This window comes from Propithecus coquereli, unplaced genomic scaffold, assembly GCF_000956105.1.
Source record: "Propithecus coquereli isolate 6110/MARCELLA unplaced genomic scaffold, Pcoq_1.0 Scaffold236, whole genome shotgun sequence".
Classification (NCBI taxonomy): Eukaryota; Metazoa; Chordata; class Mammalia; order Primates; family Indriidae; genus Propithecus; species Propithecus coquereli.
Window position 1 is genome coordinate 3,475,838 of NW_012147908.1, and position 13,202 is coordinate 3,489,039.

Genomic DNA, 13,202 nt, shown 5'->3' on the forward strand with positions numbered 1-13,202 from the left:
TAATATTTACTTAGTACTTATTCCATGCCACCCATTTTTCTAAGTGCTTCATATGTATTTACCAATTTAATCCTAATAGTAACTGTATGAAATATATATTCTTATTATAAGATAAACAGTAGACTAGGCCTTAAGTGCCCTTTACTAGCTATATAACCTTGCACAAGTTCTTAACTTCCCTTTGACTCACTTTTATTTTAAAAATGAATATATACTAGTAATACTACATAATGCATTTTTACATAATACATTTTAAAGAATAAATAAATTATGGATGACAGAAGATATTATATTTATAAGTCTATAACAGGACACCATGAAAAACACTCAGAGAATCAAAAAACTCTTAAAAATAAATATTTGTGAGCCTTAAAGAAAAACTTAAATATAAAACATTGAATGATTACATAAATTGTCCAAAAAAATGGAAAAAGTGGTAAAAAGATAGAAAATAAGAAAGGAAAAAAAGCTTAGAGTCTTATAGAAGCAGTCTAGGAAATCTAATAGTTCACTAAGATTTTGGTTAAAGTGAGAATGTAGAAAACTCAAGGGAGAAATTATGAGTAAAACATACAAAGAAAATTTCTCAGAACTGAAAATGATAGTCTAAACAGTCAGGTGTGGTGGCACATGCCTGTAGTCTCAGCTACTCAGAAGGTTGAGGCAGGAGCCCTTCTTGAGGCCAGGAGTTAGGGGCTGTGGTGCACTATGATTGCACCTGTGAATACCCATGGCACTCCAGACTGGGCAATCAGAGTGAGACCTCTTCTCAAAAAAAAAAAAATGATAAACATTAATAGGGCACACTCTTGTGACCACATTCATTTAATAAATAAATAAATAGCTAGTACTAACATATTTTCAGAATATCAGGGAAAGTTTATCAATGCTTCCAGAAAGAAAGAAAGAAAAAAAAGGGATCACACAAAAAAGACATATGAATCAGCCTCTGAACAACTCTACATGCAGTCCATAAAAGCAACAGTGCTTTTGAAATGTGAGGGAAAATCATTTTCAACCTATAATTTTATACCCAGTCAAACTATCAGTCAAGTGAAATGAAAAGATAATTTCCTAATGTAAGCTTTCAAAAAGTTTTACTTCCTCTGCATCCATTTTTATGAACGTATTGAGAGATGTGTATCAGCTAAGTAAGGGAGTAAACTGAGAAGAACATATTAGACCTTGTAAAAGGGGATCAACACAGAAATATATTAAAAGAAAAAAAATCATACGGTGACAGCCTTTAGAACAACCGGTGTAAATGAAGCAGAGCTCTAGGTGAAAGATCTCTAAGAAATAAACATAATTGATATTTATATGATATATTTGAATATTTTAAGGAGAAAGATTGAAATTTAAATGAGAGATAATGTAAAACATCAATAGCTGTACATAGAAAATTACGCAAGTACAAAATAATTTTCAGTTCTAGGAAAACTGTTTTCAAGAAAAGAAATGTAATCATTCTATATTAATGCATAATTGGAGAAATCTTACTATTATGGATACTAACAGAAGTAGTTTAACTTTTAAAAAACTAGTAATTATATTGGGCGAATAGGAGAAAGAGAATATGCAGTGTTCGCACATATGTTGTTAGTTACAGAGAAAGTTAAATTTTTTTTTCTCACAGCAAGAAGTGATTAAAGTATAAAACTGAATGTCAAGATATAATAGTAGAAACATATTTGGAAATACTGAGATAATTCTAGAAGTCACTCCAATGAAATAAACTAGAGATTGAAGAAACTATTGTTTTTCTTTGTAACATTTAGTTCATTTTAATTTTAAATTTGACAATAAATGAATATATTTATAAAATAAAATGAAAAGTGAATATCTTTCCAACAGTCCACCAATATTTTCACACACGAATATTCAAAATGTTTCAAAATTTGCATTCATATTCATGCGGTATATTATATTCTGTTTGGATTATGAGACACAATCTGTTTTATATATATGTATATGTATATATATAATTAACAAAAGAGAACGTAAAAAATATTAGTCAAGTAAGAGCAGTGTATTTAAGGAAAAGAAAATAATACAAACACAAAGATATTATTGGAGTCTAATATTGATCATAAAATAACATTTCATCTACCATGAACATATTAATAAAGAAATATTTCTTTTTAATGCTGTGATTTAAAATTAGATGGCACTGCTTTTTAAATGAATAAATAGAATGTTAGAATAGCTTCCAAGGACAGATATGACTTCTTCCAAGAAGGAAGTACAATAGATAGGTGGTTGGGACCATGAGATTGAGTCTCTGAAAAATACGAGGAGAAAAATCAAAATTTCAATTTTCCAGAATGAGAAATGATATTAAATAAATCCTTGTACACTTAAAAAGGATTAAAACCTTGAAATTATTCTTTAGAAATGGGTACTAAGTCAATTAAAACTAGTTGTTAATTAATACAAAAAGGGATAAAATAACATCAAAAAATGTAGATATCTAGTAACCGAAAATTGAAAATTACTTGAATTGCATAACTAGTTTAATATTAATATTGATATCGTTGTATAACATTACAAAAGTACATTAAAATATAAACAATTATTACTGAAAATTAAAAGCAAAAGTATTTCAAAACATGGGATTTTCTTCACTATTCCTCCCAGGGCCCTGGGCCTGGATATTAGGGATAACCGGCTTTAAGAATTTAAACTCATTTGTCTCGGAGCCACCCATCAGACACACCTCATACTGGTAGCTCTGGGACAGGGTCCCAGTACCGCTGACATCCACGAGATGGCCAGGAAAGTGGCTCTCAGGCACGGAGCAACGACCCCCTAAAGCCGCCCTGTCCCTCCTGCACAGCCGCACCGCCACGAACAGCAGCACCGAGAAGAGGAAGAGCGAGGACACCGACGCCAAGGCGACGACCAAGTAGACGGTGAGCGAGTCGGCCTGGGCCTGGTCCGGGGCCGCTTCCGGGAGCGGCAGGTAGGGCTGGGAGAAGCCATCCACCAGGAGCACGTGCAGCGTGACGCTGGCAGACAGCGGACGCTCGCCATTGTCCTTCACCAGCACCAGCAGCCTGTGCTTGGCCGCGTCGCGCTCGCTCAGCGGCCTGGCGGTGCGCACCTCGCCGTTGTGCGCCCACACGGCGAACAGCCCGGGCTCCGTGGCCTTGAGCAGCTGGAACGACAGCCAGGCGTTCTGGCCCGAGTCGCCGTCCACCGCCACCACCTTGGTCACCAGGTAGCCGGCCTCGGCCGCCCTGGGCACCAGCTCGGTGCAGGGCGCAGAGCCGTTCTGCAGCGGGTACAGCACGAAGGGCGAGTTGTCGTTGTCGTCCACCACCACCACGCGCACCAGCGCCTCGCTGCTCAGCGCGGGGGCGCCTCGGTCTGTGGCGCCCACGCGGAACTCGAACGCCCGCAGGGCCTCGTAGTCCAGCGACCTCAGGGCGAACAGGTGCCCGTTGTCGGCGTTGATGGAGACCAGGGAGGCGAGGGGCAGGTGCGGGTCCTGGGGCGGCAGCAGCGAGTAGGTGACCTGGGCGTTGGTGCCTGAGTCCCTGTCTGTGGCGCTGACGCTGCCGATGTGCAGGGCGGGGCTGTTGTTCTCTGGGACGAACAGGGTGTAGGAGGTTTGGGTGAAGGCGGGGGCGTTGTCATTGACGTCGGAGACCAGTACTGTTATGTTTTGCTGGGTTTGCAGCCTGGGTGTCCCCAAGTCAGTGACGGTGATGATGATATTGTACTCAGCTTGACTCTCTCTGTCCAGCGCTCCTTCTGTCATTAGGATGTAAAAATTGTCCACAGAGGGTTTCAGAAGGAAAGGCAGGTAATCTTGAATGGAGCAAACTGTCTTTGCATTTTCTCCAGAATCTCTGTCTTTAATCCTAAATAGGGCCAGTACCGCATCAGGAGAGTTTTCAGCAATGTGATTGGAAAGTGATGATATGATCAGTTCAGGAGGATTGTCATTGGTGTCTAATACCTGGACCAAAACCATACATCTTGCAGAAAGACCCCCACCATCGATTGCCTGTATATTTATTTTGTAAGATTGTACTAATTCATAATCAAGCATCTCTCTGAGAATGATTTCCCCAGAAAAAGGATTAATTTGAAAAGTTGTTGGAATATCTTCAGAAGCATCGAAAAATGAATAGGATACTTCAGCATTGACTCCTGCGTCTACATCTCCTGCGGAGACTTTAACAATAAGGGACCCTACTGGGCTGTTTTCTGGAGCCTGGACCTCATAGAGTGCCTGAGCAAACTGTGGGGCATTGTCATTGATGTCCATGACCACTATGCGTATAGCAGAAGTCCCAGATCTTGGTGGAGACCCGCCATCCAGAGCCGTGAGGGTTAAACTGAGCTCCCGCTGTTCCTCCCGATCCAGCGCTTTGTCCAGCACTAGCTCAGGATATATCATACCTTCATCACTGTCACTAATTTTAATATGGAAAAAAGAGTTGGGGTTGATGGTGTAGTTTTGGATTCCATTAAGTCCTCCATCTGAATCCTGTCCTCTTTCTAGTCGAAATGCTGTCCCTTCTGCTGTATTTTCCAGTATTTTTAATACCATCTCTTTGTTCCGAAACACTGGTGAGTGATCATTTATATCCCTGACTCTCAGCTCAGCCGGGTAAATCTGAAAGGGTTTATCCATTAAAATTTGGAAATACAGCAGACAGGGCTCTGTGGGGCCGCATAGCTTCTCTCTGTCCAGTTTCTCATTTGTGAGCAAATCCCCAGTATGAGAATCCAGGAGCAAGTGTTGTTTGCTATCATCAGAAACCACCCTGGTTCCCCTTGCAGCCAGCTCTCCCTCAGCTAGTCCCAGATCCTTTGCCAGATTGACCACAAATGATCCTCTTTCTGTTTCCTCTGTTACCCAATAACGTCTAAACCCAGAACCTGCAAAGGACACTCCCCAAAATAGAAAGAGAAATAGAACTTGCCTTTGTCTTGGGAAGCAGAACCCTCTAGCCTCCATAGCTTGCTGTTTCCTCATTTATGAGTCACAATCTCAGCGCCAAACGTAAACAGCAGTTCCAAACCCCAGAATTATGTTATGTATTAATAGTAGCAGGGACCTAGGGTTTTTTCCTTTTCGTTTTCCAATCTTGGGCTGCTACAGTTTTTTTCCCCAGCTCGTCTGCTGGATCTTCCTTTTTTTGTTAATGATTTGCATGGCGTTCTCAGTTCAAGTCCCCACCCCTCGTCTTTTTAGCCTGCAGCGCCACCGTGTGGCTTCTGACACACTGAAATGGCTTTACCCAATTTTTGTGTGTTTTATACACTTACAAAAATTTTCCTTTAGTGGCTTATTTAAATTTTTTACTTTTATTTTCTTTTGTTTGTTTTGTAAAAGATAATGTTAAGATAGAGAACCGTTCATGTTCTTGGGATTCTTCATGGCTTCATGGGAAAAGTTAAAAATTCAACAATGAAAAATGTTTCTAACAGTAAGTCTGTTCACTTCACTGTGCCAGATTTAGCTCTGTACTAGGCCTTTCATCTCTGACACAACTCTTATGCAACCAAAGGAAAAACTGTGGGTACCTTCCGGGACCACCAAAACAATATATTTTACTTTTCCAGAAACATTGGGCATAGGAACACCAAAAACTGACCCAAAAAAACAAAAAACAAAAACAAAAAAAACCTCATTTTCGACCTTCTTCAACAAACTTCTTTATATTGCCTGAACAGAATAATCACTCTGTGATCCAGAACAAAGCATTCAGGTTGTCACTCCTCTGTGCTTCTCTGAAAACTTACGCATACAACTATGATTACCCTGTATGTATTATTGCTTCCTGTTTCATGCCATTCTGTCCCTTGGTCAATATGTGAGCCACTTGAGGACAACTATGTATCAGTCATCTTTGATAGGCAAATTAGTGACTCACTAAATTCTTGCTGCATTAAGGCATGCATAGATAAACTCTAATGAGTAGGACATGTAGGACATGAAACAATATTTAACGGGTTTCAATCCCTACCATTAGAAAATTGAGTTCTTTCATTTACTCATACTTTGCAATTTCTGTTTTATTTCTCTCTTTTTTCTATATTAGATTTGAAATAACTCACAGAATTAAAGAAGGGACTGAACTTTATTTTAAGGTCCTTCTTAATTGAAATCTAGTAGGATCCAATTTCTCTGCACCAAATAAAAGGAGGTAAAGAATAGATCAAACTAGCATCTCTCCTAACACTATTGAAGGTAAGAACTACATTATAACATGTGACTCACATGGAATTTTATTCAAAGGCCTAATATCTAGAAAGAAGCTCTATTTTTTCATAATAAGCAAAAGATACAGATTAAATCTAGGGATATTGTACAGAGAAAGGGCTAGATACAACAACAGCAAAAAAAACTTTGTTGAATATAAAAACCACACCAGATAAACTTCTACCTGATGACTTACATTTTTTTTGAACTTCATGGGACTAATTGTTAGTAATTAAAAACTTAACAGGGACCTCTGATTTGTTCCTTCAGAATTAAAAGCAACAAATTTTGAAATATTTCTACATAATCCTACAGAAGGCCTAATCTTTGCCTTTTTACCTTCAAACTTAAACACATTTACATGCACTCAATATCCTACAATGGCTTTCCTTATCTTTAGATAAGGCTAATTGGAGATTTATTTCTCTCATCAGGGCAGGTAGACCTTTTGAAAAAAGTAACATAGTTTACAAAAAGTGTTATGATGAAAATTGATTATGACAAACCCACAAGAACACCAATTTTGAAAGGAAAATAAACAAAAGAAATATGACATAGAAAATACACATATTATATGCAGCACATTATTTTAATACTTGAAGTTCTAGAAAAGTGAGAACTAACATAAATAATAGAGCAATAATTAATATAAAGTAAATAAAGACAATTATACAGTAGAAGAATTTTTAAAAGATGATATTAACTTTGAAGCTAAAGCCTACTTCATTAATGGGGATTTAATGAGAAACACCTCATTGGCATAAATATGTGGGAAAGGAAAATGGTGAAATTAAGCATAAAATTGGAAATTAATGACCAATCAAACAGAGAAAATGAAATAGAACCTTACTGGTGGTAGTGAGCATCAACAATTTAGTTTAACAAAGGAGATAATATTAAGAAGTTAATGTCTTTATTAAATGGGTTTTTATCAATAGTTAAATCCAAAACTATTGTGGAAGTTAGAATTTTCCCCTATTTCTTTCCCAGGGCATTGGGGCGGGAGGTTGGGGATAACTGGTTTCAGGAACTTGAACTCACTTGTTCCGGAGCCATCCATCAGACACACCTCATACTGGTAGCTCTGGGACAGGGTCCCGGTGCCGCTGACATCCACCAGGCCCTCAGGCACCGAGCAGCGACCCCCCGAGGTCGCCCTGTCCCTCCTGCACAGCCGCACCGCCACGAACAGCAGCACCGAGAAGAGGAAGAGCGAGGACACCGAGGCCAAGGCGACGACCAAGTAGACGGTGAGCGAGTCGGCCTGGGCCTGGTCCGGGGCCGCTTCCGGGAGCGGCAGGTAGGGCTGGGAGAAGCCATCCACCAGGAGCACGTGCAGCGTGACGCTGGCAGACAGCGGACGCTCGCCATTGTCCTTCACCAGCACCACGAGCCTGTGCTTGGCCGCGTCGCGCTCGCTCAGCGGCCTGGCGGTGCGCACCTCGCCGTTGTGCGCCCACACGGCGAACAGCCCGGGCTCCGTGGCCTTGAGCAGCTGGAACGACAGCCAGGCGTTCTGGCCCGAGTCGCCGTCCACCGCCACCACCTTGGTCACCAGGTAGCCGGCCTCGGCCGCCCTGGGCACCAGCTCGGTGCAGGGCGCGGAGCCGTTCTGCAGCGGGTACAGCACGAAGGGCGAGTTGTCGTTGTCGTCCACCACCACCACGCGCACCAGCGCCTCGCTGCTCAGCGCAGGGGCGCCTCGGTCTGTGGCGCCCACGCGGAACTCGAACGCCCGCAGGGCCTCGTAGTCCAGCGACCTCAGGGCGAACAGGTGCCCGTTGTCCACGTTGATGGAGACCAGGGAGGCGAGGGGCAGGTGCGGGTCCTGGGGCGGCAGCAGCGAGTAGGTGACCTGGGCGTTGGTGCCTGAGTCCCTGTCTGTGGCGCTGACGCTGCCGATGTGCAGGGCGGGGCTGTTGTTCTCTGGGACGAACAGGGTGTAAGAGGTTTGGGTGAAGGCGGGGGCGTTGTCATTGACGTCGGAGACCAGCACGGTTATGTTGAGCTGTGTTTGCAGCCTGGGTGTCCCTAAGTCAGTGACTGTGATGGTGATGTTGTACTCGGCTCTTGCTTCTCTGTCGAGTGCTCTCTCCGTTACCAAAGTGTAAAAGTTCTTGACTGAAGGTTTTAGAAGAAAGGGAAGGTCTTCCTGGATGGAGGAAATTGTCTTCCCATTGTTCCCAGAGTCAGGATCTGAAACACTGAAAACAGCAACTACAGTCTCAGGTGAGTTCTCTGGGATGGGGCTTGTGAGTGCAGACATGGTCACTTCTGGGGGATTATCATTCACATCCACGACCTGCAGGAGAAGAGTGCATTTTCCTGAAAGACCTCCCCCATCGGTGGCCTTGATGTCCACTTCATAAGACAGTACTGTTTCGTAATCTACTTGTTTTTTCAGTCGAATTTCTCCTGTCCTAGGATTTACCTCCAAAGTTTTGCTCATATCATCTGAAGGCTGAAAGAGTGTGTAGGATATTTTTCCATTGACTCCACTGTCTAAATCCCTGGCGACGACCGTGACAACCAGGGAGCCAACAGGTCTGTCCTCCGGAATCTGCACCTTGTAGATCGGCTGCTCAAACTCAGGGGCGTTATCATTGGTGTCCACTATTTCAATGCGAACCTTGGCTGTCCCCGACCGGGGTGGTGAGCCGCCATCCAGCGCAGTCAGGATTAATCTCAGTTCAGGCTTCTCTTCCCGATCCAGCTCCTTATCCAACACCAGCTCTGGGTATTTCCTGCCATCTCTGCGCTCTTGGGTTAGAACTCGGAAATGAGAATTGGGGCTGATTTTGTAGTTTTGAACATTATTGCTTCCTACATCCAGGTCCACAGCATTACTCAGAGGAAATGCATTTCCTAGAGGACTGTTTTCCGGAATTTTAAGAAGCATTTCTTTTTCAGTAAACACAGGAGAATGGTCATTTATATCTCTCACCCTCAGTTCAGCCTGAAATATTTCTAAGGGTTTTTCCATTAACACTTGGAAATGTAGTACACATGGCTCAGTGGGACCACATAATTCCTCTCGATCTAGTTTCTCATTTATGAGCAAATCCCCAGTTTGAACCGCGAGCTGCAAATGCTCCTTGTTCCCCTGGGAAATGATCCGGACCCCCCGGGTGGACATCTCTGTCAACCCCAACCCGAGGTCTTTTCCTAGATTTGCCACAAAAGAGCCTCTCTCCGTTTCTTCCTCTACGGAATAGGGCCCCAACTCGGCGCCCACCCCAGGCATGCTCAGCAAAACAAAGAAAACTAGGACTTGCCTTTGTTTCTGATTGCGCATCCATCCGATCTCCATTGCTCTTTCCTGAAAATTTGGTTCACAGGAGCTTTGTGTATGTCCACGATCCTGGTAGCGCGATCCTGCAGTCCAGAACGTCAGAACTAAGCCGTTGAATAGTGTTTTAAAGAAGCTTCACTCTCGATTTTGCTCTGGCTGAGAAAGCTCTTCTTTTGCTTCCAGGCGGTGCGAAACGGTTTGGCTGGATACTGGAGCTGCGTAGGCAATTCTGTTTTCCATTATCTTAGCCTGCAGCGCCACCACGCGTTTCACTATTTTCTGGTTTAATACTGGAGGCAAAATTCTGGATGTACTGAATATAGGCTATGTAATATGAAACACTGGGCTCTATTTTCATATGGCTTTTGTGTGTATAGACAGAGCTCTGTGGTGTTGAACAGGGAGGATTACAAAGAGCAAACTTTCACTGATGCTACTATCTAATGCTGTTGAGGTGGTATTGATTACATAAAATAATTTAACATTTAAACTGAGAGGAATATACATTCAGGAGCAAAATGTTTCTGAAGTAACATGGGGACAGTTTCACAAGTACATCTTTTCTATGGTACATATTTATAGACACTATGAGTAGACACTGCAAAATTGCAATCAGTAATAGTTCTAAAAAGGGTATTTAACCAACGCTTTATTAAAGAATAGATTACTTCCTCTTCTTTCCAACACCTAGCCTGAGAACTGTTTCACAGAAAGAGTTTTCACGACTTTCAATTATTGGAAAATTATTTCCTAAATAGGCAGATCTCAAAGTTGGGCCTGCCACACTTTGGAATTCCTTGTTTTTTTTATCATGACAGGATAATTTTTGTTTTATCCTTTTTAAAAAATAGCTTTAATGGGATATAATTCACAAACCATATAATTCACCCATTTAACATATACAATTCAATGACTTTTCATATATTCACAGAGTTGTGCATCCATCATCCTGATTTTAGAACATTTTCATCACTTCAAAAGAAATTCTGTATACTTTAACTATCATTCTTCCTCCCCCACCCCAATTTTCCCATCCCTCTTGCACTCAGTCCTAAGCAACCACTAACCTACTTTCTATAGAGTGTTCTATTCTGGACTTTCATATGAACAGAATAATATAATATGTGGACTTTTGTGACTGACTTCTTTCACTTAGCATAATGCTTTCAAGGTTCATTCAAGTCATAGCATGTATCAATACTTCATTTCTATTTATGGCCAAATAATATTCCATTGTATAGATATATCACATTTTGATTATTCATTCATCCTTTGATGGACATTGGGGTAGTTTACACCTTTGGGCTATTATGAATAATGCTACTGTGAACATTCATGTACAAATATTGATATGGACATGTGTTTTCATTTCTCTAAGAGGAATCTCCAGATCAGATGTGTTTCTATGTTTACTTGTTTGAGGAACTGCCAGACTGTTTTACAAAGTGACTGCACCATTTTATGTTCCCACCAGCAGTGTATCAGGGTTCAAATTTCTCCACATCCTCCCAACAGTTTTTGTTATCTTACTTTTTGATTATAGCCATCCTTGTGATATCTTGTGATTTTGATTTGCAGTTCAAGTAAGTAAGTAAGTAATGATGTTGAAAATCTTTTCATGTGTTTATTGGCCATTTGTATACCTTCCTTGAAGAAATCTCTATTTAGATTTTTGCCTATTTTTAATTGTGTTATTTGTCATTTTATAACTGAGTTGTTAGGGTTCTTTTTATATTCTAGGTACAAGTCCCTTATCATATTTGAATTCTTTTGTTTGCATTTTCTATTTTCATAATTTAAATTATGGTAAAAAGTAAGGATATAATTATGAATTCAGTGTTTTTGTTAGTGATTTTTAGAAGTTTGTGAATCATCTTGTCTTGGATTAAATCATCTTATCAATGAAGGCTAAACTCTTGGTATAAAACCCTTTATGTGCCCTTTTTGGCCACAAGTGATACTGCTAGACTACATAATTTTCTCCAAGCAGCCAACCTGTGTAGTAGAGAGAATAATGGCCAATTAAAGATGCCTATTCCCTAATTCCCAATATCTGCAAATATGTTACCTGACATGGCAAAAGATACTTTGCAGATGGGATTAAACTAGGGTACTTGTGAAGGGGAGATTATCCTGTATTATCTGGATGGGACAGAACCTTTCCTGGCTATGGTCAGAGTGAGCTGTGACTACTGAAGAATGGTCAGAGATGCATTGTTGCCAGATTTGAAGATGGACAAAGAGGGCCATGATTCACTTAATGTGGGCAGTGTCTAGAACCTGGCAAAGACAAAGAAATGGACTTTCCTCTAGCACCACAAGAACAGAATGCATTCCTGCTGATACTTTGATTTTAGCTCAATAAAACCCATATTGGACCTCTGATCTACAGAACTGTAAAGATAATACATTTTATTGTTTTAAGCAATAAAGTCTGTGGTAATTTTGTACAGCAGCCAAAGAAATTAATACATAGCACACATATGGATTCCTCATGCACCCAGCAGTTGAGTAAGAAAATTTATTATTTCTACAAGAAGAGTATCATCATAGTAAATGCTGAAGAATGCCTGATTCAGTTATGGTGAGTCATTCTTTCAGAATAAAGTCATTTAAGTCAATAAAGTACACACTTTTTTTCAGCATTTTTTTGGGGGAGGAGACGGGGTCTCACTCTGTAACCTGCACTAGAGTGCAGTGGCATCATCACAGCTCACTGCAATCTCAAACTCCTGGGCTTAAGCAATCCTCCTGCCTCAGCCGCTCGCTCGAGTAGCTGGGACCACATGCTCACACCATCATTCCCAGCTATTTTTTTGTAGAGATGAGGGCCTTGTTATGTTGTTCAGACTGGTCTTGAATGCCTGCCCTCAAGCAATCCCCCCACCTTGGCTTCCCAAAGTGCTAGGATTACAGGTGTGAGCCACTGCACCTGGCTTTCAGCATAATTTTAAGAAGAGTTGCCAATGACACATGGGTAATTTTAACAGAAAATAACTGAAGCCCATTACGTTTTTTCCTACTAAATTTCCAGAATCTCTAAGTTATTAAGTGATAAAAATTCCTCCACAACATTGCCACCTTTATTTTTCTGAAATCAGTTATTTCATTGAGAATTAATACTAGAATACCAACTGCTTTCAAATAAATGGTAGGCTAAAATGAATACAGTGTATTTAATTTCAATAAGGGACTTATGAAAATGTATGTAATAAAGCAAGTTTCAACTTCCTGAAGAAAACACATGTTTTATATATATATATATATAAATATATCTCTCTGTGTGTGTATATCAGAAAAAGACTGAAAAAAGAGCATAAAAAATTTGAGAAAGAAAACCATAGGATAACTCTACTCCCTATTCAAACTCATTTCTGCAATAATGAATGTGACATATTGAGAAGGTACAGGAATATAAAGAGACTGATACACTCATCATCAAGGTCATTTGTGGTATCTGAGCCAGCTTACTTAGGTCAGTGTTTCTGTAAGAATTCTCGGTTTCCCGGTCTAGCGTAGTATGGCCATTGATGTAGAAACAAATACAAACTATAGATTAAAAGTCACATTTCTACATGAGAATTTAGTTCATGAAATAGGAGTAGGAATAATAGATAAATTTCACTTGCTTACTTAGAAAACAATATTACCAATTAATGCCTCACAATATGGCATATTGGTTAAGAACAG

At 40.6% G+C, this 13,202-nt stretch overlaps 3 protein-coding genes across 3 annotated transcripts in view; all 3 read right to left on the reverse strand.

The window, feature by feature from the left end:
- Positions 1 to 2,602: 2,602 nt before the first annotated feature.
- LOC105811570 (protocadherin beta-9) lies at positions 2,603 to 4,972 on the reverse strand. The gene has a single exon (XM_012645820.1). The coding sequence runs from the start codon at positions 4,970 to 4,972 to the stop codon at positions 2,603 to 2,605; it is 2,370 nt and encodes a 789-aa protein (XP_012501274.1).
- Positions 4,973 to 6,676: 1,704 nt separating this feature from the next.
- Positions 6,677 to 9,700, reverse strand: PCDHB16 (protocadherin beta 16). The gene has a single exon (XM_012645821.1). The coding sequence runs from the start codon at positions 9,528 to 9,530 to the stop codon at positions 7,152 to 7,154; it is 2,379 nt and encodes a 792-aa protein (XP_012501275.1). The 5' UTR covers positions 9,531 to 9,700; the 3' UTR covers positions 6,677 to 7,151.
- The window catches only part of LOC105811547 (protocadherin Fat 4-like), a 28,874-nt gene continuing 25,319 nt past the window's right edge, over positions 9,648 to 13,202 (reverse strand). Inside the window, exon 6 of the mRNA XM_012645788.1 lies at positions 9,648 to 9,836. Coding sequence (XP_012501242.1) covers positions 9,648 to 9,836 — 189 coding nt within the window. The remainder of the gene's footprint in view (positions 9,837 to 13,202) is intronic.